Here is a 26,676-nt window from a genome sequence, read left to right on the forward strand (position 1 = left end):
TTTTCTTGGTGAACTGCGGGAACTCTTGATATATTCTGGGTATGGCATATGTTGCAGGCGTCATATGCCTTTCATCTTTATGATGACTTGTAGTCAGAAGTTGTGTTATTGTTATGTCATCTGAAATCTAGCAATCAATCCTTTTCCTTTTCTAGCAATCTCTTCCTCTGTGACTTCTGCATTTCACACACACACCCCACCCCCGCCCCGCTTGCTTAAGAACTTACAAACATGTTCTTCTCGTCCATTTCAATTTCCGCTGCAGCCGCAGCTGGACTGGACCTCACACACAGGACTGAGGCACCACAGATCATAGGAGGTCCCACTCAGGAGCCTGGCATGGCGATGCCCCTGGATGTGCCCCTCTAGCTGAGAGGTCCCCCTAGGGAAACCCCAGGGTGGCTCCCAGAGGCAATGGTCTCTCTTCCTCCTTCCACGTCTCTCGGCCTCTTCCTGTTTCTTCCACTCGCCCCTTCAGGGTTTTCTTCACTCAGAACCAGTGTTCTGCCCCCCGGAGAAGAGTCATAGTCTTTCCCCCTGAGACCTTGTGTTGTCAGATAAAACATAGGGTGCCCAGTTAAATTTGAGTTTTGGATTAGAAACTATTTTCTTTAAAAAAGATTGTATGGTCTTTTATTTTTCAAGAGAGGGGAAGGAAAGGAGAAAGAGAAGGAAAGAAACATCGATGTGCACGCGGTGCCTCTCGCACGCCCCCCAGCTGGAGACCTGGCCCGCAGCCCAGGCACGTGCCCCGACTGGGAATCCAAACCAAGACCTTTTGGTTCACAGGCCGGCGCTCAGTCCACTGAGCCTTGCCAGCCAGGGCAGAAACTATTTTCTTTAGTGTAAGAATATCTCGTGCAATTTTCGAGACATACTTCTTACACGTAAAAATTATGCACTGCGTATCTCAAATTCACATTTAACTGGATATCTTGTGTTTTTATTTGTTAAATCTGGCAGCCCTGAAGACTGAGGTTGGAGTGGGGACACAGAAACAGCCTCTCCCTCCCTCCCATGCACTCACTCCTTCCCCTTGCAGCCTGAGTCACCTTGCAGTGAGCAATTGTTGCCCCAGTTCCTGAGGCGCTGCCCTCCTCTCAGCACCTGACTGGCGGGCTCTGCTAGGCCATCCTGTCTGCCTGGGGGGAGTGGGGGGAAGTCAGGAACAGGCAGTGTCCTGGCTGGAGCCTGTGGAGGGGTATTTGGCGACAGAGGTACTGGATAAAGTCAAGAGACCTGGGTTCCTGTCTCAGCACAGGCCTGAGCTTTGTCAGTGCCACTGGGCAGACCGCCTTCCTTGTTGTTGCTTTTTAATAATTACTATTTTCACCAAAATATATAATTTGACATAAAGGTTAGTCAAATTATAACACAAAGTAGTCCTCTTGGACTCATTTCCAACTCTAGACATCCACTTTCCAACCCTGTAACAGCTGCTTCTGTGAATTTCCCTGGCATCTCTAAATCGGTGTGCAAATGAGAATTCTTCTCTTTTTAATTTTTTATTTATTGATTTTAGAGGAAAAGAGGGAGAAAGAAACATCGGTTTGTTCTTCCACTTATTTATGCATTCATTGATTGATTTTTTTTAAAGATTTTATTTATTCACTTTCAGAGAGGGGAAGGGAGAGAGAAAGGGAGGAAGAGAAACATCAATGTGTGGTTGCCTCTCACACGCCCCCTACCTGGAGACTGACCAGCAACCCAGGCATGTGCCCTAGCCTGGGAATCGAACCAGTGACCCTTTGGTTTGCAGGCCTGTACTCAGTCCACTGAGCCACACCAGCCAGGGCATCTTTGGTTGATTCTTATTATGTGTCCTGACCAGGGATCAAACCCACAATCTTGGCATTTTGGGATGATGCTCTAACCAAATGAGCTACCTGGCCAGGGCCTGGATGAGAAGTCTTGATTCGCCTTGGGCCTCAGTGTGTCCATCTGCACAGTGGGTGAGCACTGCCCTGCTCCCGGCCAGCTGGGAGGTTCAGAGTCTACAGTGAACTGCTGCCACTCCACTCGGCCCTGGGGGTGGGACCACATCTCTGCAGGTAGAGTGATGCTGGATGGTACCTTTAAATGCAGCTGTGGGGTGTGGAATGAAGGGTCAGGGAGGGAAAGGGGAGAGACAAATGGAGACGGGTAAGGCAGTCTGAGAAGCCTGGGAGGGAACCTGTTTACATGGCTCTGCAGAGGTCCTGGCTGGAGGGGCCTTAAAGGGTCCTCTGGCCCAGGGTTCTCAGCCTCAGATTTCCCCTTGGAATCACCAGTGGAGCATTTGTAGCCGCAGAGATCTGAGGTGCAGGCCTGAGGACCCCGCCTCTAGCTGAACCCCTCCCCGTGCAATGAATAACCTGGTGCTAGTAAGGAAACTCCCCTTGGCCCCTCCTCCTCTTACAAGCTCTGTGATCTGAGGTATCCTCCCTGCCTTGTCCTGATCTGTTCACTGAGGACACTGACAATGGGGCTGTCCCCTCCATGGAATGAGGTCATGCCCACGGAGCCCCTAGCACAGGACCTGAGTCAAGCACATGCTCAAATAATGAAGATGCCACCACTGTGGTAATTCCTCCTTTTGGGCTCTCCCAGCAACCCAACACACACACGCACACCCCCTAAACGGGGAGAGGCCCTCCTGCCTCTCAGCCTACCTGGCCCTCTCCTCCCTAGCCCTGGCATATTTGTCCCCCCACCCCCAGAACCCCACCTGGATACTCCATGGGACTGCGCCCTCTCCCATTCTGCTGGCCTGATGTCCAGAATTCTGTCCCCCTGGGGCAAGTTGTACCTGTTCCATTGCAGATTCCTGTGCAGGGAACCACTCGCACTAGAACCACCAGGTGCCCTTAGCCAGAAGAGGGCAAAGGTGACAGAAGCAGAATCACTCCCTCAGCGACAGGGTCAAGTGCAGGGTGGGGGAACACGCGGTAGGATGGGTTGGGCTGACTTCTCTTCTCCCGTCCAGATGTGTGAGCATCTGCCCCCTACAGGGGAGAGAGAACATATCACTGGGTTAAAGTTTCATCTTTTTGTTTGTTTTTTATCTTCACCAGAGGACTTTTTTTTTCCATTGCTTTTTGAGAGAAAGAGGAAGGAAGAAAGAGAAACATCAGTGCGAGAAAGAAGCATCAGTTGGTTGCTTCCCGTACACGCCCCTGGGGATCGTGTGCACCTGGACCAGACCAGGAGATGCATGTTAGTCTGGACTTGGGATCGAACCCACAACCTAGGCATGTACTCTGACCTGGAATTGAATCCCCAACCCTTCGGCCATGGGACAACACTCCAACCAACTGAGCCACACCGGCCAGGGCAAAGTTTTGGTTTCCTATATTCTGAGAGCAGTAGGGTGCTCTGAAGACCTTCCCAGTGGGGGCAAACACTGATCCCAGTGAGTCTCCAGGAAGCGAGAGTGGCCTCCAGGACAAGCAAGTGGCAGCTGGCAAATGGCAGAGAAGAGGAGTCAGCTCTTTCCTGGAAACCTGGACAACGGGCTGGGATGTGAACAGTGGAACCGCCTCACTGCCCGCTGATCTCAAATTCCAGCTCTGCCTCTCTCCAGCTGGGTGACCTTGGCTTCTTGCAGTAATCGTTTTTGGTTTTTTTTATCCTCAACCAAGGACATTTTTTCATTGCTTTAGAGAGAAAGGAGGACAGAGAGAGAAACATGGATATGAGAGGGAAACATTGATCGGTTGCCTTCTCCTAAGCCCCAACCAGGGATCAAACCCACAACCAGGGTATGTGCCCTGACCAGGAATCAAACCCACGACCTTTCCTACAATGGGACGACACTCCAACCAACTGAGCCACACCAGCCACGACTGAGATGAAGTACAGTTATGCCTTGGTACTTGTCGGCTTCAGAATTTATCAAACCCTGTACTTGTTGCATTTTGACAAGAAAAAAAAAAATGTTTCGGCACTCCGCACTTGCTAGAACTTGTGTGATTTACAGCGCAGTCCCACAAGAGAAAATGCTTCATCCTTTGGTACCCGTGGGTTTCGGCCTCGTCGCGAGCCCCAGAGCGCATTAAGGATGAGCACCGCGTCGGCGCCGCAGCCGTAGGGCCTCGCCAGCCAGCGCCTCTCCCGAACGCGCCAGGCGCACAGTCGCTCCTCTGTAAACCGCCGCTTCCTTCTCCGTCACTGCTGTGTCTGAAGTTGTGACACCAAATTGCGTTTACTCAGAACTAAGGAATTCACTTTCCTATTAAAATGTACAAAATCAATTATATAAAATCTTATGCCACTGGAGTGAAAAAAAGGACATTCAGCCAAACGCATGACAGGGGCTCAGGTCTGACAAACACGTTCAAGCTCCTCCGTGGTCAGGCCCTCTGCTCACACGTAAGGGCACCCTGTCCCTCCCCTGGAAGGGGGTGGCCTCTGGTCCTGGAAGGCTTGGGAGGGGCAGCGCCCTGTTGGTGGTGCAGCCAGTGTCACGCCTCCTGGTGGGCACAGGGAGTACCCTTTTCCGAACAGGAGAATCCCCTGAGGGCAGCTGTGCGGACTCCAGAAGTTGGAGCGCAGGTTTTGCCAAGGGCGGCGGGGACCGGTCGGGCCGTGGAAAGAGGGGGCAGCTTTGGTTGTGGGCACCACTAGTTAATCTTTTGAGCCAGGACAGGAATGAGCGGAATCAGGATGATGTGTATGTAGCATGCCTACTCTGTACACATCGCTGAGTTCTCGCAACAGCACTGGAAGGTGCTACCTCCATTTCCCAGACGCAGGAGATGCTGAGGGTCTTGTGTGCCGGCTAGTGAGCAGTGGTGTTGGTAACAGAGTCCAAGTCCACCAGCCCCCAGAGCGTTTGCTCACAACACCAGGCTCCATCGAACGGTGACAACAGCGCAGCTCCGCCCTCCCTCCCAGCCCTTCCAGCCCACTTTGACCTTCCCTGGCCCTTCTGCATGCAGGCCCCCTACTCCTCAAGCGATAGCTGCTCCACGTCACTTGGACAGGTCACTTAACTCCTCTGAGCTTCCGTTCCCTCATCGGTAAGATGGGTTTGCAGTAACTCCCACACGACCTCTATGCAGTGAGGTGAGGTTCAAATGGGATGACGGATGTGAAGAGCCCTCGAAAACTGCCACGTTAGAAACAAGAGAAGTTCTTTTTAGGACAGCGAAGGGGTTCCTCCGGTTAATCCGATGATCTGTCTCAGAAGCACCGGGCCAGGGCTCAGGAGAGGAAACCGCCCTCCCCACACAGCTCCAAGAGGTCAGGGCAGCGTCACCTCCAGGAGCCTGAGGAGCAACAGAGGAGGCAGCTGCAAGGAGAGTGGGAGGGGAAGGAGAGACTGCCCATGGGCCCCCTTCCCTGGCCACAGATCTCCCTTGCACATTCCGCCTGTGTAAACCTAACGCTCTCAGAAGCCTTGAGAGGGAGGTGGGACTAGAAATATTATTGTTTCCATTTTTTAAAGATTTTATTTGTTTACGTTTAGAAAGAGGGGAAGAGAAGAGGGAGAAAGAAGGGAGAGAAACATTGAAGTGTGAGAAAAATATCAATCGGTTGCTTCTCCCATGCCCCTAACTGGGGACCTGGCCCGCAACCCAGGCCTGTGCCCAGACTGGGAATTGAACCCATGACTTTTTGGTTCACAAGCCAGCACCCCATCCACTGAGCCACACCAGCCAGGACTACTGTTTCCATCTTAAAGATGAAGAAACCAAGGCCCAAAAAGGTGACAATTTCCCCCAAGTTATCAGGGAAATCAGTGCTCAAATGCACTTCAGGAGACTTTAATTCAGTCTCTTACTTTAGGACTGTTGCTGGTATAATTTCTATGTTTTAAAAAACTGGGTCCTACTACTGTTTAAGATTCACACTGTGCCAGGCTCTGTACTAAGCTCTCCTGCAATCTCTAACACAAGTGCCAGGTAAGTACAGTGATTATCCCTGTCTTACAATGAAAGAAGCAACACTCAGAGAGGTTAAGCCACTTTACTGAGGTCAAGCAGTTAAAAAGGCCAGAAGCCAGAAACTGAGTCCAGGTCTGGCCCGGAGCCTGTGCTTGTAGCCATCGCAATATTCTTCCAGTGTAAGTTACTGGGAGGTCCGGCCCCCATCTGAGAACTTCCTGTCACCCCAGCCGGCTCCACCCTCTCTTGGCCTTCACCTTGGGTCAGCAACGTTCCCTGACCCCCTAGTTCTCCCTTTCTCTAGACTATCTCAGGCCTTCTCTATCACGTGACCTGTTCTACTGCCCTCACGGATGTCGTTGCTGTGTGAAATTGTCTTACTTACTCATTTGTTGGTGTTTCTTGCACTAGAAAGTGTGAGCAGGGACCTTATGTGGCTTGTTCGCTGCTGTCTCCAAGTGTCCACAGCAGTATTTGGCACACATCAAACACTCAAAAATTAAAAAGAAAGAAAATAAATATGCTCAATAAATCAAAAGAGAGAGAAAGGCAGAGACAGAGAGAGAGAGAGGCCAAGCCTTTGGTCCAGGCCCAGCTGGGACAGCGTTTCCTCTGTTTGGGTCACCGTGACTGGGGCTCAGCCTTGGCTCAGCCACACTGGTTGGGCGGCCAACATACTCCAGGCAGTCTTGGCCAAACTATGAAGCAAAACCTGTACCCCGAGAGGCAAGGCCACTACATGGGACTAGTTAGTACTTGGTGAGTTCACAGTCCTTGTTAAGGAACTTACGTATTTTGTAACTCTCTTTTAATGAATTTTCAGAAATGAAATTCATAGACAATATAATTTTTCTACACACAGTATTTTTTAGAAATCTGTATAAATTTAATATAGTATGTAATACTGATAATATACTGCATAAAGTATTTTACATAAAATATACTGTATAAAGTAATATAGAAGAAAAGAAAAAGAAAATAATTTAGAATAAAATAATATGCATTTCTGTATGTGAAAGTTCAGGCTCAACCCCATGAGAAAACAGGAACTTGCAAATGCCCATGAATCACTGGCCTTGGAAAACCAGAACCATAAATGTAGATGCATGTTGGAGTGTCGTGTTAACAACTCAGCTCACACGAGCCAGGTGGTCACAGGGACAGAATTTTTAATAATTGTGAATGAGCCTTGATAAAGTTTTTAAAAGTTAATCACTTATTTACTTATATTTTATTCTTGCTTATTCTATTACAGTTGTCCCAAATTTTCCCCCTTTACCCTCCTCCGTCCAGGCCACCCACTGACAATAAAGTTTTAGTCGAGACAAAGACAAATCTCCCCTAGGATTTCATCGTAGTTTTATTCCTTGAAAATTCAATGTATTTTAAAACCATTAAAAAACAGAGTGATGTGGGGGAGATAGAGCTAGCTCCCAGGTCAGGTAATGAACAGGTTTCTCACGTATCTAATTGCCCAGAAATACACGGGAGAGTTGAGAGGTGTGACAATTTCTTGATGTGTCAGACTGTCCTACACATGATAGGATTTTTAGTATCGTTGTCCTGCCATTTGTCAAATGCTGGGGCCTCAATCTTTTGACCACTACAAACAGTATTAATTTCCAGGTTGTCCCCTAGGGGGCGGTAGCGCTCCAGTCGAGAACAACTGCCTGGCACTTTCTCCAGCGCTCTGGCTTTTAAATCAACTCTACCTTTGAGATTGTTTTACATCACGATGTGGAGCTCTGCATCACCTTCAAGACTGCGTGGTATTCCGTCATATGAAGGGACTGTCGTGCAGTTCCCTTTCCATAGCATTCTGCTGTTGCGAACAAGGCTGCGATAAAGGTCATTTCGCACAGGTGCGAGCCGGTGGGTGGAGGGATTCTGAGAACGGCGGGGCTGGGTCACAGTGTTTGGGCCTTGGGCATTTTGGTAGTGATGGCAAAACACTGCCTTCCACGCAGGTAGATTAATCTACACTCCCCACGCAGGTAGATTAATCTACACTCCCCAAGCAGAGCAGGAGAGAGCTGTCCCGAGAACTCTGGGAGTCAGCCTGGAGTGGGGGTGGTGTGCCAATTCTAAAAAATCTTAACAGGCCCTTCCCTTCTGAGGGCCACCTCCTCAGACCATGCCCAGGGTCCGCCTAGTAAAGCCTTGGGTGTCCAGAAACTCCCCAACCCACCTTCTCAGGCCATGGGCAAAGGAAAGGTAGGGAGGCCTTTCCCTAGATGGGTTGATCCTGGCTATTACATTAAGCAATTTCTTTTTAACCTTCAAAAAAGGCAGTTTTGTTGCTCTTCTGATTCTGTAAGTAATACAGGGTGGGGCAAAAGTGGGTTTACAGTTGTGAGTACATGAAACAGAGTTTATTCTTGGATTATTATTTATTAATTATTATAGTATTTTCCGTATGAGCAGCTGTCAATCTACTTTTGCCACACCCTGTACATACATGTTTCAGAGGGGGAAATCTCTTTCCCCACCAACCTTTTGTTTTGAAAACGTTAAAAACTTCAGAGAAAGTGCAAGAATGGCACAATGAGCACCCATATACCCTTTGCCTTGACTCGCCAGTTCACATTTTGCTACATTGACATTATCTCTTTTTGTTTTCTTTTCTGAACCATTTGAGACTAAGTTGCAGACATTCACCCCTAAACACTTCAGCGTGCATTTCCTAAAAGTAAGGACATCTTCCTATAAAACTACAGCATGGTGTGATAAGAAGTTTAACATGGACAAATCAATGTCTACTGTATAGGCGTCATTGAATTTTCTCCAGTTGTTCCAATAAAATCTTCTATAACTTGCCCCCTCCCTGCCCTCAGGGTCCAGTCAAAGACCTGACTTGGCATTTAGCTGTAGGCCTGGAGTTTGGATTTCTCCTCTTGGGCTCAGTGGTCCCCAAGCCTCTGGCCCTGGCTCCAGGAAGGCAGCTCTAGGTGGGGACAGCGCTGGCCGTGAACTCAGAGGTGTTGGCGAGGTCCACAGGAGGGATCTGAGCCTTACTTCAGCCCCTAAATGTCTTCCTACGCCCTAGGCTGCAAGCTGGAGGGGACATTGCCCCTGCCCCAGGGCTTGCCCTGGAAGAATTCAGGCTTAATAAATTACCTTCTGTTTGTGTCACCCTCCCAGTGCTAGGCAAGGACTGGCCCATCAATCCCCACTACAACCCCTGGGGCTGGTACCATTTTCTCCTCTTTTACAGCTGGGAGGAGTTTCTGTTTTTCCATCTGATGAGGAAGGCAGTGATGGCCACATGAGGCCACATGACGACTCTGGAAGGATGAGTGGGTGTCCAGTCAGTGTGAACTGTGGCCAAGGCAGCCAGGACGGTGGCTGTCTCCCCTTGGGGGCTCCAGGCTTGCTCCTCTGGGAAGGCAAGTCTAGCCAGGGCTCTAGAGCTTCATAGGCACCTCAAGGCTCCTGCTGTACCCCGCAGCCACCACGGTCATCCTTTGGAAATGCCTCCACTGGCTCATGGTGTCTCGTTGCCCACAGGTAACCTCTCCTGCCTGCCCAGGCTGCTGCTACCACACTGGACTTTGGTCACATCAACGATGCCCCAAGGTTTCTCAGTCCCAAAGCATTTACCTGTGGGTGAAGGCAAGAACTGCGATCTGCTTAGCTCCAGGTCCCTGACAGCGGGCCACAAAACCATTTGTTGACGCTTTTCATAGTTTTTACAAACATGACTTTAGTCAAGAGTTTGCAAGTTATGGGGGATGGGTGACACCATCTTTACTTTCAGATGAGGAAACTGCAGTGTAGTGACAAATCTCAAAGGCATCCTATTGCATGAAGAAAACCAGAAATGAAGTTCAAGCCCTGCGTTCTGCTGTGGAGGAAACAGACTCAGAGGTCACCAGGTTTGATTCCTGGCTCTGCTGCTTTGCAGCTGTGTGAACTTGGCTCTGGGGAGGAAGGGGCGTAAGGAGTTATAACTATCCATGCATTTGGAGGTAGAGATTGGATCAGGAATGGAACCTGGTTGCTCTTAAGGCCCTTTTCAGAACTTTCTGTGCCACAGGTTCTGGAAGGCAATCAATAATAATAATAAAAACAATAGCCGCTGAGTGCTTGCCACCTGCCAGACAATGGTCTAAGCTCTTTACAGCTATAAATTCATTAAACCCTCACATAATTCCTGTGAGGTGTGTGCATTATTATCTCCATCAGCTCGTTTTATAAACGGGGAAACTAAGGCTTATTAGAGACGTTAAGAGACTTGCTAGAGGTCGCACAGCTGCTGCAGGAGTTGAAGTGAGCTAGGGCCCTGCCTCCCACTGCTCTGATCTTGAGCCAGGTAAGCGGAGCTGCCGCGGCACACCAGCGTTATTTCCTGGAGTTCTTGAGGCCTGAGGCCTGAACAGATGAAACAGATGAGCGGGTCGCTCTGCAGGGATCAGACCGCTGGGCTGAGAACGGGGTGGGGTGGGAGGTCCTCTGGACTCAGGCAGGTGGGGTTTAAATTCTGGCTCGCTCTTTTGAGTGACGTTCGTGCTATTTGACCTCCAGGGTCTCCGGTTTTTCTTCGTTTGTAAAGTGGGAAATTGCATGGGAGAAATCTGGGTTCTGCTTCACACTTGAGTCATTACACGAAAGGACCTCAGTTTCCCCCTCTGTAAAACGGGGACCGGAATCTCTCTGCCGGGGGCTGTGGAGCTGTTCAGGTACACCATAACTTTGAGGGTGTAAAGGTCCTTTAGAGAAGCCGCGTTTTCGCCTGAACCAACAGTTTATAATATGATTTTGTGTTATGTCAGACCTCAGCTTGGTTTGGGAAGGAAATGGAAAGGACGCCTTCCCGCTGGCCTTTTAGACCAGCTGCCACTTCACCGGTCACAGATTGCAATCTCCACGCCCCTGATTTGGGCTTCCCGGCAGCGGACAGTCGCAAAGCCTTTCCGCAGGGAAAGCTGACGGTAGGCCCCCTGGCATCCACGTGCTAACCCAGCGTGCGCAGAATGGCTGGGCCGCCCTAGATCCGGAATGGACCGCTTCTGCGCAGGAGGGGCGGGGAGGCGAGTGACGTCAAAATAGCTGCCTACCCTTCTTAAAGGCGCAGGCTTGCAACCCACGTGCTGCTGCTGCTTTTTTTTTTTTTTTTTCTTTTTTTCCTATTCGAACAAATATCACGGTTGCACGAAAGTTTTGAAGACGAGGCAGTTAGTGAGGTCCCGGCGGCGGGGCTGCCCGGGAGAGAAATGTGCCTCCCTGAGGAGCGGGATCGGAGACATCGGTTTAGGATTTAAGCCCATCTGTCACCCAGGGAGGCGAGGGTAAAGTTCCTGGCCGGTTCCAATTACGAGCTCTTAACTTCGAGCCTTAGTTTCGCCTTCTGTTAAATGGGGTGAATAATAAACTACTTCTAAAAGTTTTGAGACTTAAATAACAGTGTGAGCGTAGCCAACACAAAAATGTCTGTCCCCTTCATTCTGTTAATCCCCTATTAATCCTCTCGTGCGAAGGACTCCGAGGTCCTTAGCGATGTTGAAACGCCCAAGGTCACGCGGAGGTGGGACCGAGGCCAGGTTAAGCCAGGTTGAACCAGGGGCTCCCGGGCCAGCCTTTTCTGTCTGTCCAGCCTGTCTAGCGCAGGCGACAGCTCGTCTAATCCCACTGCCTTACAAGCGCACCCACGCTACGATTTTTCAAGTGGTTTTGGAGCTGATTCCCTCCCGATTATCTGTAAAATGGGGATGATGCTAATTCCTGTTTGATGCGGTCCCCGTGAAATTGTAGAAATCCAGCCCGGCGGGTAAATGTTTGCCGTCATTCTCTGACCTTCCGTGGCTTTGGAGTTGATTCAGCCCCCCGCCGCCACGCATACTAGGCCACTGAGGAGGAAACTGCATTACACACGCTAGTTTGGTAAGTTAGTGGGAGCGCTGGGATTCTCGGTGCAGCGCTCCGCCGCGGGAGGAGGGGACTAGTGGGGTGGGAGTTGTGAGAATACGCGGTCAATGCGGTGCTGCCGACAGGTCACGCACCACGTGGAGACCCGCGACCTTGGCGCGCGGGCCCGGCGGGAACCAGCAGCTTGGGGAAAACCGCTCCGCTCACCCGCGAGGCGGCCTCCAGTGGGCGGGGCCGGCGGCACTCCGTGCGTGCGACCGGTCGGCCCTTGGGGGCGGGGCCTCACCGCGTTTTCCGGGGCCCGAACGGGCTCCGCGGCCTTCCCAGTCAGCCTTGGAGCTAGGCGAGCGCGCGCGGACCCCGCACCGGCCGCGGAGCCCCCATGGGCCCGCCCGGCCCCGGGCCCCGCGCCGCACAAGTACCGAGCTGGAGCCAGGTGGGCGGGGCGGAACCCGGGCCGAGGGCCCGGCTAGGACGGAAGCCGGAGTCGGGTCTCTGCGGGTCTCGGGGATCCTGAGCCAAGGCTGGGCTGGGGGCGCGGAGTTGCGGGCCATTGAGTTGACCAAGTTGGCTCCACCGGGTGCTGCTTTCGCGCGGGGCAGGGGCAGGGGGTGTGGCCGATCGGCGAGGAGAGACCCTGTCTCCCCATTCCTACTTCTTGATTTCTCGGTCGAGTCCCCAGCGTGTAATTTTGGGAAGAGAGAGCAGAGAGATTGTCCTTCTAATCCTGGCCCGGGGGAAGGTGTGGGGAAGGGCCGGGAGCCCAGTCTGCAGTCCGAAGACGCGGACAGACCCTTAGCCGCTTGGAGATTTGTTTACACTTGTCTCTCACTGCCCAGTCCCACCTCTCTTCCACGCTCGGTGACTCGGGGCTTTCTTGTGCCCGTTTTAGGGCTCGGTGTTGGTCTGGGGAGGTGCAGGGCAATGGCTAAAGTGTTTTGATCTTTGGGCCCCTGTGGCCAAGCCGGGCGCCCTCGCCGAGGAAGTGCACACAGTAAGCCTGTGTGGTATGGATGAGGAAATGGCAGTGGGCCATTATCGCCCATGAACCAACCGGTGACTATCCCAGCTTCCTGCCTTACTACTCCCAAAGTCACCTTGGGCTGGCTGCCTCACCTCTCTGAGCTTCAGCTTCCCCGTTGGCAAAGTGGAGATGACATTACCTGCTTTAAAAGGTTATCATGAGGATCATTTGAATTCATCCTCAATGAGTGAGTGGAACGAGGGATCAGAGTAAAATCAGTAAAAGAATTGCCTCAGTTTTCCGCAGCCATTGATATCTGTGTTGTGACTGAGCTTTGTTTTTCAGAACTGAAGCTTACAAGATGGCTGATCAGGACCCTAGGGGCATTAGTCCCCTCCAACAGATGGTGGCCTCGGGTGCCGGGGCTGTGGTCACCTCTCTCTTCAGTAAGACCCTGGGAGGTGGGGTGGGGGCAGCTGGGGACTGGGGCAGATCAGAGATTGGCAGTGTCTTGGTCCTGGAGGAGGGGTAAGGAATGGAGTCTTAAAAGGAGCCTTCAGTTCTGCCCTCTCCCGCAGTGACCCCACTGGACGTGGTGAAGGTTCGTCTGCAGTCCCAGCGCCCCTCAGCGGCTGGCGGTGAGTGTCCAACCCAGGAGCCAGCAGAGGGTGGTACCCGGGCAAAACAGGATCTCACAGCAATGAGATTCCGGGGGCAGGTGGGGGGCTCTCCTGACTTGAGGGGCTGCCTTGTATTTTAGAGCTGACGCCTCCCACCAGACTCTGGAGTTTCTCTTACACCAAATGTAAGTGTCCCGAGCCACAGAGAGCCTGTGAGGGTCATGGGAGGGAGTGTCCCCGTCTCCCCAGGGCACCTGTGAGCCCTGCAGCTTTGGACTAGGACAGACAAACGGACTTCCAGGTTTCAATCACCCCGGCCTCTGTCCTGCACAGAAAGGCTCACCTAGGGGTCCCGGCCTCTGCTGGCCTTCCAGGGCCATGGCAGCCTAATGCTTCCTCCCCTTCCACAGTTCCCCCCTCTCTCCGACCCGCAGGGAAGTGCCTCCTGTACTGCAATGGTGTCCTGGAGCCCCTGTATCTGTGCCCAAATAGCGCCCGCTGTGCCACCTGGTTTCAGGACCCCGCCCGCTTCACTGGCACCATGGTGAGGAGGAACGGCGCCCACAGCTCGGTCCGTCAGCATTCCCGGGGGTTCGGATTGCTCGGGCAGCGGGCCCAGGCAAGGGCAGATACTGCAAAGCACGTGGGGGCAGCCGGTTCAGTTGGGGAAAGGGTTCCCTGTGGAGGTCGTGCCTCCACGAGGTTTTGAAGGTGAACAGAAGTCCACCTGGAGCCAATGGGGAATTGCGTGTGTGAAGGCCCGAGGGGCCAACTGCTTCCCTGCGGGACCCAGGGCTGTGGGCAGGGGCAAGGGCTGCAGGTCGGCCCCAGGCTGGGCCAGCCCCTCACAGGCCTTTTTCACGCTCATCCTTCCTGCCCTGGGCTGATGTCCTCTTGACCAGGACGCCTTTGTGAAGATTGTGAGACACGAGGGCACCAGGACCCTGTGGAGCGGCCTCCCGGCCACCCTGTGAGTACCCCAGGCCTGCGTGTTGTCTTCCCATGTGCCCTGCTGGTCTCTTGCTTCCCTGTTGGCCAGTGGGGTGGGGCAGAGGAGGCCTGGGAGGTCTGGGAGTCCCACTGGCATGTGTTCTGCCCCCCCAGGGTGATGACCGTGCCAGCCACCGCCATCTACTTCACTGCCTACGACCAGCTCAAGGCCTTCCTGTGTAGTCGAGCCCTGATCTCTGACATCTGTGCACCCATGGTGGCTGGCGCACTGGCCCGCTGTGAGCACAGTCCTGGGCCCTTGGTCTGCCTTTGACTGCCCATCCCCACCTGAGCTCAGTCCTAGCTCCTGGCTCCACTCTTTGCCTGCATGGGGGTGGGGAGAGGTCTTGGGCTCCCTGACTCTGGGGCAGGGCCTGCACGCTGATCCCTCCCCCACTGTTCCCCACAGTGGGCACTGTGACTGTGATCAGCCCCCTAGAGCTGGTACGGACAAAGCTGCAGGCTCAGCATGTGTCATACCGGGAGCTGGGTGCCTGCGTCCGAGCTGCCATGGCTCAGGGCGGCTGGCGCTCACTGTGGCTGGGCTGGGGCCCCACCGCTCTTCGGGATGTACCCTTCTCAGGTAGGTGCCAGGGCCGCAGGGGATGGGTTCAAGGAGCCCCTGGGTGATGCACAAGAGGTCTGCGGCCAAGTCCGAACTTCGGCTCTAGTGGTCCTGAAGTCACTTGACTTCTCTGAGCCCTCACTATCTCATCTGTGAAATGGGCTCAGCAAACAGGGTACTTGTCTAGGTTTTCACGAGATAATTCCTACAGAGAACCTCTTACAGAGATGGGCATGTAGCAGGCAGGCCTCTTAACTGGGAGGGAGCGGTTGTCATGATGTGGATCAGTGGAAGGCGGGCGGTGTGGGGCCCGCTCCTCTGCCTTCCCCATATCTAATGCGTACCCTGTGCCCACAAGCCCTGTATTGGTTCAACTATGAGCTGATGAAGAGTTGGCTGAGTGGGCTCAGGCCAACGGACCAGACGTCAGTGGGCATCAGCTTTGTGGCTGGCGGCGTCTCAGGGACGGTGAGTTGACCAGGCTGGGGGTGAGGCTGGCAGAGGTTTCCTAGCATGGCAGTGCGTCAGCTGCCTGTCAAGATGCAAGTGTGCCCTCCCCGGTGACAAGGCTAGCAGACCTTGGTTGGATGCAAGGGGTGGGGTCCAGGGAATGGAGGTGAACCCTGTCCCCGCCCCACCAGGTGGCAGCCATCCTGACTCTGCCCTTCGATGTGGTGAAGACTCAACGCCAGGTTGCGTTGGGGGCGGTGGAGGCAGTGAGAGGTGAGGGATTTGGCTGGGGTGGGGTGGGGGCAGGCGGGGGGTCCAGGTGGGGTCTTAGTGGACCGTGCCTATGTCTGCAGTGTCGCCCCCGCACGCTGACTCCACCTGGCTGCTGCTGCGGAGGATCCGGGCTGAGTCTGGCACCAGAGGACTCTTCGCCGGTGAGTGTCCGCGCGCGTGTGTCCAGGCCCCAGTGGAGTCGGGGGCCCTCTGGGACCGGCCTCTGACCCTAGCCCCGCCCTCCCACCGCAGGCTTTCTCCCAAGGATCATCAAGGCCGCCCCGTCCTGCGCCATCATGATCAGCACATACGAGCTGGGCAAAAGCTTCTTTCAGAGGCTCAACCTGGAACAACCTCTGGGCCCGTGAGAGGAGCAAGGGAGCGGGACACTCTCTCTTCCACGGACGGGGTGGGGCAGGAGGAGCCTGAGCCAAGTGCCTTGTCCTCAGGAGAGGGGCCTCATTTTTCTTCCCCCTCAACTCTGAGCCCTGGGGAAGCACCTCGCCCCTTTGGGCGCCCCATGCCCCCTCAGACAGCTTTCTTCCTGCTGCTTCTCATTCCAGGCCCTAAGGATCATTACTTTCCCACTCTCCCCTTTCAAGTTCAAGACCAAATCTGTTAACAGGTCCCCAACCCCCACCCCCTTGCCCATTTCCCCGTGTGTGTGTTGTAGCCGGGCCTGCACCTGTTAATTCCTTGAGTGTAAAGATGACAAACTTCTCTCCAGTGCCTGTGACTGCGGGGGCAGTGGGACTGGGGGAAGCAGGGCTTGGCGCGTGCTTTGCACAGAGGGGCCTGGAAGGGACCGCGGTGTAGGCTTTGGCTGCCCAGGTGATGTCCATGGAGAGGACGCCCCCACCAATTTAGTGAGGACCCAGAGTGGGCGGGGGAGGCAGTCAGTGGGCAATATCCTGGTAGCGTTAGGGCCGGGGTGAAAGATGGTGAAACCCCTTCTTCCCCAAGGGCACACTTAAATGATGGCCGGGGAGGGAGGGTCGCCTCCTTGCCAGGCTTTGGCCTCATGGAAATGTTTGCGCCTTTGGGCCAAAGCTGAACCGCTGAGGATGATGGAAGGAAAGCAGCCCGCAGGGCTTGCCCCTCCATCGCACCCCGCCCCCCAGAATGTTCAGTCTCTCCTCTCCCTGGAGTGGAGCAAGTTCTTAATATCAGGATGAAGGGGTACTTAGGTGTCTTGGGCCTGTTCTGGGCAGACCTAATACTCAGGACACTTCATACAGAAGTCACCCACTCCTGAACCGTTCTGACCCACGGGGCACGCGCTGACTACGGTCCAGCACGAAGTTGGTTGTGGGCGCTGGCTCTGTCCCAGTCTGCAAACCTCAGGCCAGGGCCCTGTCCCAGCCCCCACAGACAGGCTTCCCTCAGTCCTCCGGTTTTTATTTGCCTGATTCCCTCAGAGCCCCTGCACCAGGGGCTGAGGAAGAAGTGACTCCAGGGGATGAGCACAGGGACGGGTTGGGTGGGGGGGTGAGGGCGAGGGTGCCGGTGCGGAGGCTGCCGCAAGTTCCTGAGGAGGGTGACAGGGCTAGGGACGGAGAGTCCCGGGAGGGAGCCCGCCAGGCAGCAGTCCCTGGGAGGGCGAACAAGCTTCCCCAAGGGCTCCCTGTGGCCTTGGCAACCCCACCTTTCTGCCCGACCTGCGTCCCTTGGCAGCCCTGGCTTCCTCGGGCAGGAAGCTAAAACCAGAAGCAAAAGGTTCCTTTCCCAAGAGCTCCCTGGCTGGGCGGGCAGCGTTCCCTGGAAGGGTGGCCTGGATCGGGGGACTCTGCAGAAAGGCAGCAGGCATCTGTGCCCCTGGCACAGCCCACGCTGTTCAGCTGGGGCTCAGTGCTGGGCTGCCCTCAGGACTGTCGCTCACCAGGCACTCGTTGGATTTGAAGCTCGCCAGGGACTTGCAGCTGGGGATGGAGGCCAGGGAGCCGCAGAGGCCCAGCATGGAGGGCGTGGGGTCCTTCCCTGGGGAGAGAGGCGGGGTGAGGCCAGGCCAACCCATCTGCATGTGTGTGGCGGGGGGCGGGCTCAGGCTGGGAAGGGGTAGCCCCTCAGGTCTCACCACCCCCAGACTTCCCTCCTTTCTGCAGCATTTGCATCTCAATGAACCTTGGTGGGCGCCTGCCCGTGCCATGCAGAGCTGGGAACACTATCGTAATCGTCAGTTTCTGTCTCTGTCTCCCCCTGAGGCTCATCCTCTCTCTTTGTCCGTTTATTTAACACAACAGTGAGCACTCGTTCTGTTCCAAGCACTGGGGATACAGAGAACGGACGAGACACAGTCCTTGCCCTCAAGGAGCTCACAGTCTGGTGAGGAGACAGACGGACAATCACAAACTGTGGCAGGGTCACAAGTCCATGCCTGCCTTGTCTGAAAATCTAGGGTCATCCAGTACAGTAGTTTTTAGAAACAAAAGACATGACGTCCGGGCACCGGGAAAACTAGGGTGGGAAACCAAGGTGAAGCCACGGGGAGGGCAACACAAAATGCATGCGTTGAAGTCCTGGACACTCGCTTGAAGGGAGCCACTAATTTGGCTCCGAGCCTCCTGGCAGCCAAAGAAAAGGGGGAAACAAGGGTCAGGCAAGCAGTTCACAGAGTGCATGAGATATGAGCAAATTAGGCAAAGAACTCCCTGGGAATTTGAACCCCTTGAGAATGTCACGGTACCAAAAAGCCATTAAGCCCTCACTACGCGCCAACACTGGTGATCACTTTAATCAGCATCCCCATTTTACAGGTGAGAGGGGCCCAGCAAGGTGCATACTTGACCATGGCCCACAACCGAGGGGGCACAGCTGGGGTTTGCACCAGGGTCTGCCTGACACCCCAAACTGAGCACTTCCTTGCCGTGCTCGCCTCTGCAGAGGGCCTGACTACAAGCCCCGAGGCCTGGCCTGAGCCTTTTCTGCAGGGATGCCGGGTGCTGGATTGGGGGGCTCACCGATGGGGCCCCAAGGCTCCTCGTCCTGCTTGCCCTCTCCCAGGCGCTGGGAGTCTGAGCTCAGGCTGGCTTCCGCGGACAGCGGCTCCGTGCTCATGAAACTGTGTCTGCGACAGAGCAGAACGCTGGTGTACCAGCTGCTGCTTACTGCTCCCCGCCCCCCCTCCCCTTTTCCCTAGGGGGAACCATGGCTCAGGCCTGAGCCGAGCTTGGCTGTGCTTACCTCCGGTAGAGCTTGGGGTTGCTGACGCCCTCAGCCCCATTGAACGTCCCCAGTGATGGCCATTGGTTGACCAGGGGGGTGGTGAGCTCCTTGGAACTCTGGGCCAGGGGAGCGTGGTCGCCAGGGATCAGACCTGTCCTGGGATGGGGAGGGGGGTAGTCAGGGGCGTGGAAAAGGGGAGCCGAGTGGGGATGGGATCTCAGCGAGGGGTGAGGGTGGAAACCTGGGGGCAATCTTGGGGATCAGTGGGACCGGTCCTGGGAGGCAGTGGGAGGCACTGAGGGTCAGAGGCAGCAGGGATGAGTGTGCTCACATTGGGGGCTAGAGGGAGTGAAAGGGTGTTGCGGGAGGCAGTAGAGAATAATGGAGGAACCCTGAAATGTAACGGGGGTGCTTGCGGAATCATGCTGGGCGGTCAGAGCCTGATGAAAGGTTTGGTGGGGAAATGTCAGGGATCGGTATATGTGAGGTAAGGGGTCACCATGGGTAATGACGGTCAGTAGGTGTATGTTGCAGATCAGAGGGACTAATTCAACGTGGGGCACGTAGAAGACCTCCGAGTAACAGAGGGCCTTGTGAGCGTTGTTGGGGTCCCTGGAGTGATGGGATGGCCACCCTAGCCGAGGCCGGATAGTTGAGGATGAAGTGGGGAGCGGGTTTTCGGAGAGATCCCAGAATGTTAGTTGACGGGAAGGTTACTGGTGGGATCTCCGGGTAGAGGTGATCAGAGGTTTGATACTGGCGGTTGGTTGAGTTGGATGTGGGTATCGGAAAAGGTGAGGTTAGAGTCAGGGGGCGCGATGAGGTCGGGGTGGCCGGGGCTGATCAGGGCGGCGGCGGCGCTCACAGCTGCTCTTGCAGCTCCAGGATCACGCCTTCCAGCTCCCGCTTCTCGCGCTGGTTCTGCGCGGCCGCCTCCTCCAGCTGTAGCTGGAGCCGCCGGTTCTCCGCCTCCAGATCCTTCAGCTGCGACTCGCGCAGACGCACCAGCTCCTCCAGGTAGCCCTGCGGAGCGCGGGCTCAGCGCAGGCGGCGGGAGGAGGGTCCCAGCAGCCGCCTGGCCCGCCCCCCTCGGCCGCCCAGCGACCGGCCACCGCACTGAGCAGCGCGCACCTTCTGCGCGTAGACGATGCGGAACTTCTGTTCCATTTTGTGCCACTTGCTGTACCAACTGTCCTCGTCGGTGACGAGCGGCAAGTACGGGTGCTCGGGCGAGTTGTCCTCGCTGGTGCTGCTCTCGGCGCTGTGCCGCTCCTCCTCATCGGTCAAGTAGTCGTAGCTTGCGGGAGGGAGCAGCGGGCACCGGCCGACTCGCCCCGCGGCCCCCTGGGGCCCGGGGCCGTGGCGCCCGCCCAGCCAGCTCCCTGCCGCCGTCCCCGCCCCGCAGGGCGGGGTCCTGCCCGCACCCACCGCAACAACCGGGCTTCTCACCTCTGGGTGAACTTTAGGTAGGGCGTGTAATCGATGACCACGGGGGTCTTCCCGTCCAGCACTTCACCCTTTAGGCAGAAGCTGGGGGCAGAGAACCCACAGGGTTGGGGGTGTGGGGATGGACATTCGCGGGGGGGAAACCGCACCACCGCCACTGCCACCGACACCCAGACCCCACCTGAAGTCTATGGCGCTCAGTCCTATCAGCATCCCAGTGAGGACTGTGGCTTCCTCCCTCAGCATGATGGCTCCTGAGTCATAGAAACGTCTGTGGGGAGCGTGGGGGGAGCTGATGGTGCAGTATCCTCGCAGGCAGCCCCTGTCTCTCAAGGCTTCTCTCCTTGGCTTATTATAAATCTTACCCAGAAGAAAGAGGTACCTGCTTCCCGCCCAGCTCTCAGGTGGGGCTCTTGTGTCTCCCTCAGACTGGGGCCCACTGGGAGTAGCACCGGTGTCTCCCATCTATTAGAATGTTCCGTCTGAGAACAGGCTCCCCTCAATCTTCTGAGCTACCCCTCCCCCCCCCAAGGACTGGGTCACCCAAATCCTTAATATCAGGAAACACACCGTTCCCCACGGGCCCATCCTGCCTGTGACCCTGCCTCCCAACGCAGAGCAGGGGGTGAAGCTCTGCGTGTGTGGGTAGCGAGCAGGCGTTGCTACCATTGTTTGGGGAGCAGGTAGGGCTGTGTGCTGTAGGTCATGGAACAAGGCCAACAAATAAAATGATACACAGTCGAGACTTGTCCAGATGTGTGTCTAAATGTAGAGCTGTGAATGAGACTGGTACTGGGAAGTGATGGAGGATAAAGAATTTGACTTGGAAGAGGTGATGGTGGTGCCAGAGGTGTGCTTCGGCACGGCGGTCTGGACTGACCTGTGGACAGTGTGGAAGAAAGGAAAACTAGTAGCGCATGCTGGGAATTGTAGTCCAGATAGGAAAGACTGCTGCAGGAACTTAAGAATCAAGTGTGTTTAGGCAATGACCAGGTACCCCGGGACCTGCGGGCTGAGCTGACTGAGAGGGCCTGACCTGGTGGTCCGGGTGTCCCGCAGAGCTGTGGTGATGTATTCTGACATGCGCTTCTCCATCAGTGCTACCCGGATCCATGCCCGGCCCTGGAAAGCACACTCACCTTTACTTGCAGCCCTGAAAGGGACCCATGTGTGCACCTTTGGGACTGGACCTCCTGGGCTCTTCTCCCCAGTACCCATGACAGGAGAAAGCACCAAAGAGCAGGCAGTTCCCCTATATCCAGAGCAGGGAGCAGCTGCCCTGGCCCATTGCAGGCCGCTCACCTTGGCGCGGGCTGTGCTGATGTTCTCCATGTTCTCGATGCTGCTCACACAGTTGTTGGGCACTTTGCTGCAGGCCAGCCGGATATAGTCCCAGAAGCCCCGCTGCCCGTCTGAGCTAAACCAGCTCACCGGACCTGCTGGGGCACAGGCTGAGCCAGGGCAGGGAGGGGGCTCAGCAAGACATGGGAGTTTGGAGAGGGTCCGTGTAATAGGGCACATACATGCATAAGTCTAAGCAGCCACACACATACATAGCGCCTACCCCAAATCTATGTGCACACACATGCACATACACAAAGGTCACGCCAGCATATGACTGCGTGTCCAGAAGGCCCCTTCCCCTCTTCCCAGCTCTGTGCATGAGCTGCCGCGCGTGACCCAGGCTTCGGGACCAGGGTCAGTGATGGGGTTCGGAAAGCCACAGAGTTGATCAGAGTGGGGCAGCTGGGGGTTGGGAGGGCTGGCCAATAAGGGGCAGGAACCCGGGCCCACCTTTGAAACGGTGGCTGAGGATCTGCTCCAAGATGGCTGCAAAATTCACAAACTCCTCAGACGAGTCATCGATGGGCTCTGCTGTGTATTTCTCCAGCAGTGTTTTCACGGAGAACCTGGGTGGGGGTAGGCAGAGGGGACAGCAGGATGTCAGGTGAGAAGAGAGGGTGACGGTGGCAGGGGAAGGGCATCAGCAAAGAAAGGGACAAAGGGCAGAGAAGTGGTCATGAAGCACATGGGTGGTCGTGGGGTGGCAGAGGGACAGAGGGCGGGGGATAGGTGAGAATACAGTGACCACAGAAGCGCTATGACATGGGAGTGCTAGGGTGGCAGGTGGAAGACTGACAAAGTGGGTGACAGGAAATGTGACCGCCAGAGAAAGGAAGCTTCGGGAACAAAGTACGAGAGGGGATGAAACAATAGGCACCTAGAGCCGCTCCCCCTTGCCCGCCCTCTCAGCTGCATTTTCTGCATGTGGGCTGGGGGTTGGCAGGAGTTAGAAACTGGCTCACACCCATGCCCTGAGCTTCTGCTCTTGCTGGAACAACCTTCCGTCCCTCCTGGGGTGGAGGGTCACCTGTGCCAGGGCCTGTGAGTTGGCACCAAGCACACAGGGTGTGGGCGTGCGTGGTGGCCAGGTGGGCTCTCAGCACACCGGGGGCCTCCCTTCCCCTTTTCCTTCCCAGTTCGGCTGCCTACATACCAGCTGCCCAGAGCCAGGCGGAGAGAGTTGGGCTGGGGGAGGGGCAGGGTGTGGGCCTGACAGACGCAGAGGTGGGGGGAGCATCGGCAGCAGATCCCAGAAGGGGCCCCACGGTCCTGACACCTGCCTGCCCGGAGAGGAAGGGAGAAGGCTCTCAACATCCGCTACTGCCCTATTGTGGGTGGCAGAGCAGATGCGGGAGTTGCTCGGAGCTGCCTTTTCTTTTTCTAAGCTCATCAAGCCCGGTAACGTGCCAAGCACTAAATTTTGCGGGTATTATCTCATCCCTCCCTACAACAGCCCTGGGAGGCAGTTCCTCTTATTATCACCATCATCCTCATTTCACAGATAAGGATTTGACTGATTTGTTCAGCCACATCACGCAGTTTGTGAGGATTGAGGTAGATGTGTCTGATTCCAAAGCCCTTGCTCTTTCTGCTACATCTTGTGGCCTCCTGGTGGCTGTCAAATTCCCAAGGACTTCAGCAGCCGCTGCCCCCTCTGCCCTCCATCCTGCAGGCTCCAGCCCTGGGGCACTGGCCTCCCTGGCTCTCAGGCCAATGGCACAGCTGAGTCCAAAGGCCTCCCTCCCTTCCCTCTGGGCTTGGAGTTGGTCTGGCCCGAGATCAGAGCCAGGCCAGTGTTGGGACTGCCCTGGGGGCAGCAGCCTGGCAGACTCAGTCCTCTTTCCCTGTGATTCCCCTGAGGCTTTGGACAACTAGCCCAGTCTCTCACAGGCCCGTAGGAGGTACACACAGGAATCACAGCACCTGCCTCGTTAAATTTCCATTCAGATCCCAGGCAGGGCTGGAAGAAGGTGAGCGTGTACAGGCCAGGGGTGGTGAGGAGCTGGGCCATTGATGGGAAGGTCGGGATATTATCGGGGCTTCATTATGCAGCTCCCCCGCCCCCACCCTGATGATTCCTTCTGGTCATCTGGGTCAGGCCACAGTGGGAGCCTGGGGCAGGTTTCAGCATGGCAGCCATCTGCCACCTGCCCTCAGGGGTGCTGCAGAGCTGGTCGTTGCCCCAGGGAGCCCCACGGTGTGCTCCCTGTCAGGAGGTGCAGTGACTGCTGCAGGTTACCATGGAGACAGGGAGGCCGCGGCCCATGGGAGCCTTCAACCTGCTAAAGGGATCTGTTCTGGGAGCTGGAGGCGAACCATGTGACAGTGATGAGGCCGCTGAAGCCTGAGGGGTTTCTGAGCCTCTGTGGTGCCCGCGGCCCACCCCCCAAAACCTCTCTCCCACACTGCAGCTCTAGGTTCACGTTCAGTCCACCAGGCCCTCTGCTTCTGTGGCCTAGGCCGAGCGGAGTTCCCCACTTCCCCACACACTCAGGAGGCCCCACTGTCCTGGCAGGCAAGAGAAAGAAGAGGGACAGGAAGGGTGTCATCAGGACAGAGCTATTGTGTCCCAGGCCCCGGGCTAGGCTCCTACGTGGATTATGTCATTGCCATTCCTTCATTGCCATTCCTTGGCGTGGCTGTTACATCTGTAATGGGGATGAGGAGGCACCCAAGGCCCAGAGTGAGCAGGAAACTTCCCCAAGGTCACACAGCTAGTAACTGATGAAGTAAGAGCTTGAACCTAGGACCAGCTGGCCCCAAAGGCAGAAATCTTTGTTCTACACCACACTGGCAGGGTTTGGGGTGTGAGGGTGGAGGCAGTGGCCAGCACTTCGCACTCGTCCCTTCTAGAACATTTCAGGCATTCTTGCAGATGTCCGATGCACACAACACTGTGCTGGGCACTGGGGATGTAGCGCTGTGAGACAGGCACAGGGTGGCTGGGCGTGTGTGCCCAGGAACCTGGGAGGAGCTGTCAGGTGTAGCAGCCAGGGCATCAGGTGGGCACTGACTCCTGTGTGCAGCAGGTGGGGCTGCCAAGGGGAGGCAACTGAGATGTGCACTGGGAGCTCCCTACCCTCAGAGGTGCCATGGGAGCGGGGTGGGGGGATTGCAGGTGGGGAACGCAGCTGGTGGGGGATCCTGGAGGGAGAGATGAGTGTGCGTGTTGAGGGGCGGGGGCTGAAATAGAAAGGCTGAGCGAATGACCCTTCCTGGCTTCAGGGCAGGGAAGGGGGGGTGAGTCTCTGCAGGGCTGAGGTGGGAAGGTTTACTTGGGGGGGCCCCAGGAAAGCAGGGGAATCTTCCCAACACTGCAACAGCCCTACCCTCCGGGGCCAATGGGCCTGCCCTCCCAATCTCCTCCCCTTCAACCAAGGAGACCGGGTTCCTTTGGCCAGGCCCTGGGCCCTCGGTCCTTCCCACCCCTCACTGGGTGGATTCAGGCTCTTTGCCCCTGTGCCCAGTTGACTCTGTCGCAGAGAAGGAGGGCACCGTTCCTGCTTCAGGGTTTGAGCCCTGGAAAATATTCCAGAAAAGCCCCACTCCAGAGAGGCTAGGCCATTAAGGAGGAGTGAGGGTATACTTCAGGGGGGATCGCCCCTTACCCCCCCAGTTCTCCTAGGCCCGCGGCCTCCCTGTTCCCAGCAAGGGAGCCAACCATCAGCACCCCTCCCCCTCACGCACAATGTCACTTCCTGGTTCTCACAGGAAGCTGCAGTACCAATTAAACACCCCTCACCCTCCAGGCCCCAGGCTGGCCAGCAGGCCTGGCTTGGCCTAGAAGGGTAGAGACCAGACCTTCGAACCCCCTCCCCGGTCTGGGCCTTTGAAGGCGCTCCTCTTAACCCTGTGCCGCCTCCGTTTTCTCGAGGCTGCTGTGCATCCTTCCGCTGGCACGCACATCCAGGTTTCCAAAGCCCGACCCCACGCCTCTCCCCGATCACCCCACCCCCACCCGCCCGCGGAGCCCACCTGCACACGGTAATCAGGTTCCTACGCTCCACGGCCACATTGCGGGAAGACGCTTTCTTGGAGGACAGCCCCAGAGCCATGATGGTCTGGACAAAGCTCGCTTCCATCCAGATGTGCAGCCACTGCTGCCGCTGCCAGCTGCCCCTTGCCCCGCCTGGTGCTCCGGCCTCCAGCCCCCGCCGGATCACGGCTGGGCCCTCTGCCCGTCGGGGCCCCTCGACCCCTCTACGGCCATCCCCCCTGCCACTGCGCCGGGTGCCCGGCCCCTTGGCTCCCTCCCCAGGCGGTGATTCCGGAGCAAAACAAGGCCGGGGAGGGAGCTCTCCGAGGTGCTGAGCCGGGGCCGTCACCCCCTCCCCTAGTCGCCCGCCCCACCTCTGCCAGTGACGTCAGGGCCCTGGGCCCCGCCCCCAGCAGGCCGGGGACCAATCCGCAGAGGGTTCAGGATTTGGAGGGGAGGGAAGAGGACCAGAGCCCCAGGGAGGGCGGAGGGGGTCTCCACAAGAGGCAGGGATTGGAAGGTGTAAGAGGGAGCATCTGGCCTGTCCTCTACCCCCACACCCAGAGCCCGGGACCCCTCGCCTTGCATCTCTGAGCTCCGCCACCTCCACTCTCCTGTTCCTGACCCTTGATCAGTGGTATCTAGCTCAGATTTCTCCCCCTGATGCATAAGGAACGGAGGTCCCCACCTCCTGTACACTCATCCCAGCCACCCCCACCTTCCTAGCAAGACCAGGGCCAGGTCTGTGTCCAGAGAGGGCAAGTGGCCCTACACTGCTGACTCAGGAGGCCAAGGAGCAGTCAGAATGACTGGGTATCTGTCTGCGCTCAGGATCGACTTGGCTGCGTCAGCCAGTGGAGTCTACAGCTCCCAGGGTGGGGGATGGGAACCCAGAATCAGCCGTAGGAGCCGACCGCCTGGAACCTCTCAGGACAGAGAGTGGAGCGTAGACTGACAGCGAAGGGCCTGCGCTCTGCGGAGGTTCCCAGCAACAGAAGTGGTGCCCACAGTAGTGTCAAGGCAACTAGAGGGGGTGCAGCCAAGGCACCGCTTCTCCTCAGAGTCTTACATCCTCACACCACCCTAGGGACCTCTGGCTTTTGGTTAACCTCACTGCTGAGAATGTGGCTGTGTGGTGCCATCAACCCTTCCCG

At 56.1% G+C, this 26,676-nt stretch overlaps 2 protein-coding genes across 12 annotated transcripts; one reads left to right on the forward strand and one right to left on the reverse strand.

Moving 5' to 3' along the window:
* Window positions 1–11,405: 11,405 nt before the first annotated feature.
* Window positions 11,406–16,328, forward strand: SLC25A39 (solute carrier family 25 member 39). 5 transcript variants are annotated; one of them, XM_054593032.1, is made up of 12 exons: window positions 11,406–11,747; window positions 13,042–13,142; window positions 13,275–13,334; window positions 13,457–13,501; window positions 13,727–13,860; window positions 14,219–14,286; window positions 14,421–14,545; window positions 14,716–14,889; window positions 15,230–15,339; window positions 15,513–15,594; window positions 15,675–15,755; window positions 15,847–16,326. In XM_054593032.1, exons 2-12 carry the CDS (start codon window positions 13,058–13,060, stop codon window positions 15,960–15,962), a joined length of 1,080 nt encoding a protein of 359 aa, XP_054449007.1. In that variant the 5' UTR covers window positions 11,406–11,747; window positions 13,042–13,057; the 3' UTR covers window positions 15,963–16,326. The 5 variants fall into 5 exon arrangements, with proteins under 5 accessions (XP_054449007.1, XP_054449005.1, XP_054449009.1 ...); XM_054593030.1 differs by lacking the exon at window positions 11,406–11,747 and adding an exon at window positions 12,022–12,168; XM_054593034.1 differs by lacking the exon at window positions 11,406–11,747 and adding an exon at window positions 12,022–12,168 and having other exon boundaries at window positions 13,751–13,860.
* Window positions 16,329–16,988: 660 nt separating this feature from the next.
* On the reverse strand, window positions 16,989–25,862 carry RUNDC3A (RUN domain containing 3A). 7 transcript variants are annotated; one of them, XM_054593218.1, is made up of 11 exons: window positions 25,522–25,862; window positions 21,997–22,112; window positions 21,505–21,638; window positions 21,239–21,324; window positions 20,384–20,473; window positions 20,206–20,286; window positions 19,888–20,053; window positions 19,622–19,779; window positions 18,775–18,912; window positions 18,552–18,658; window positions 16,989–17,571 (listed from the first exon to the last, which is right to left on the reverse strand). In XM_054593218.1, the coding sequence occupies exons 1-11, from the start codon at window positions 25,626–25,628 to the stop codon at window positions 17,429–17,431; spliced, it is 1,326 nt and encodes a 441-aa protein (XP_054449193.1). In that variant the 5' UTR covers window positions 25,629–25,862; the 3' UTR covers window positions 16,989–17,428. The 7 variants fall into 7 exon arrangements, with proteins under 7 accessions (XP_054449193.1, XP_054449191.1, XP_054449190.1 ...); XM_054593216.1 differs by having other exon boundaries at window positions 18,552–18,676; XM_054593215.1 differs by having other exon boundaries at window positions 18,552–18,676; window positions 21,505–21,641.
* Between the last annotated feature and the right edge of the window lie 814 nt (window positions 25,863–26,676).

Source organism: Pteronotus mesoamericanus, unplaced genomic scaffold, assembly GCF_021234165.1.
Source record: "Pteronotus mesoamericanus isolate MK-2021 breed Mesoamerican mustached bat unplaced genomic scaffold, CSHL_Meso_final scaffold_408, whole genome shotgun sequence".
In the NCBI taxonomy this organism is placed as follows: domain Eukaryota; kingdom Metazoa; phylum Chordata; class Mammalia; order Chiroptera; family Mormoopidae; genus Pteronotus; species Pteronotus mesoamericanus.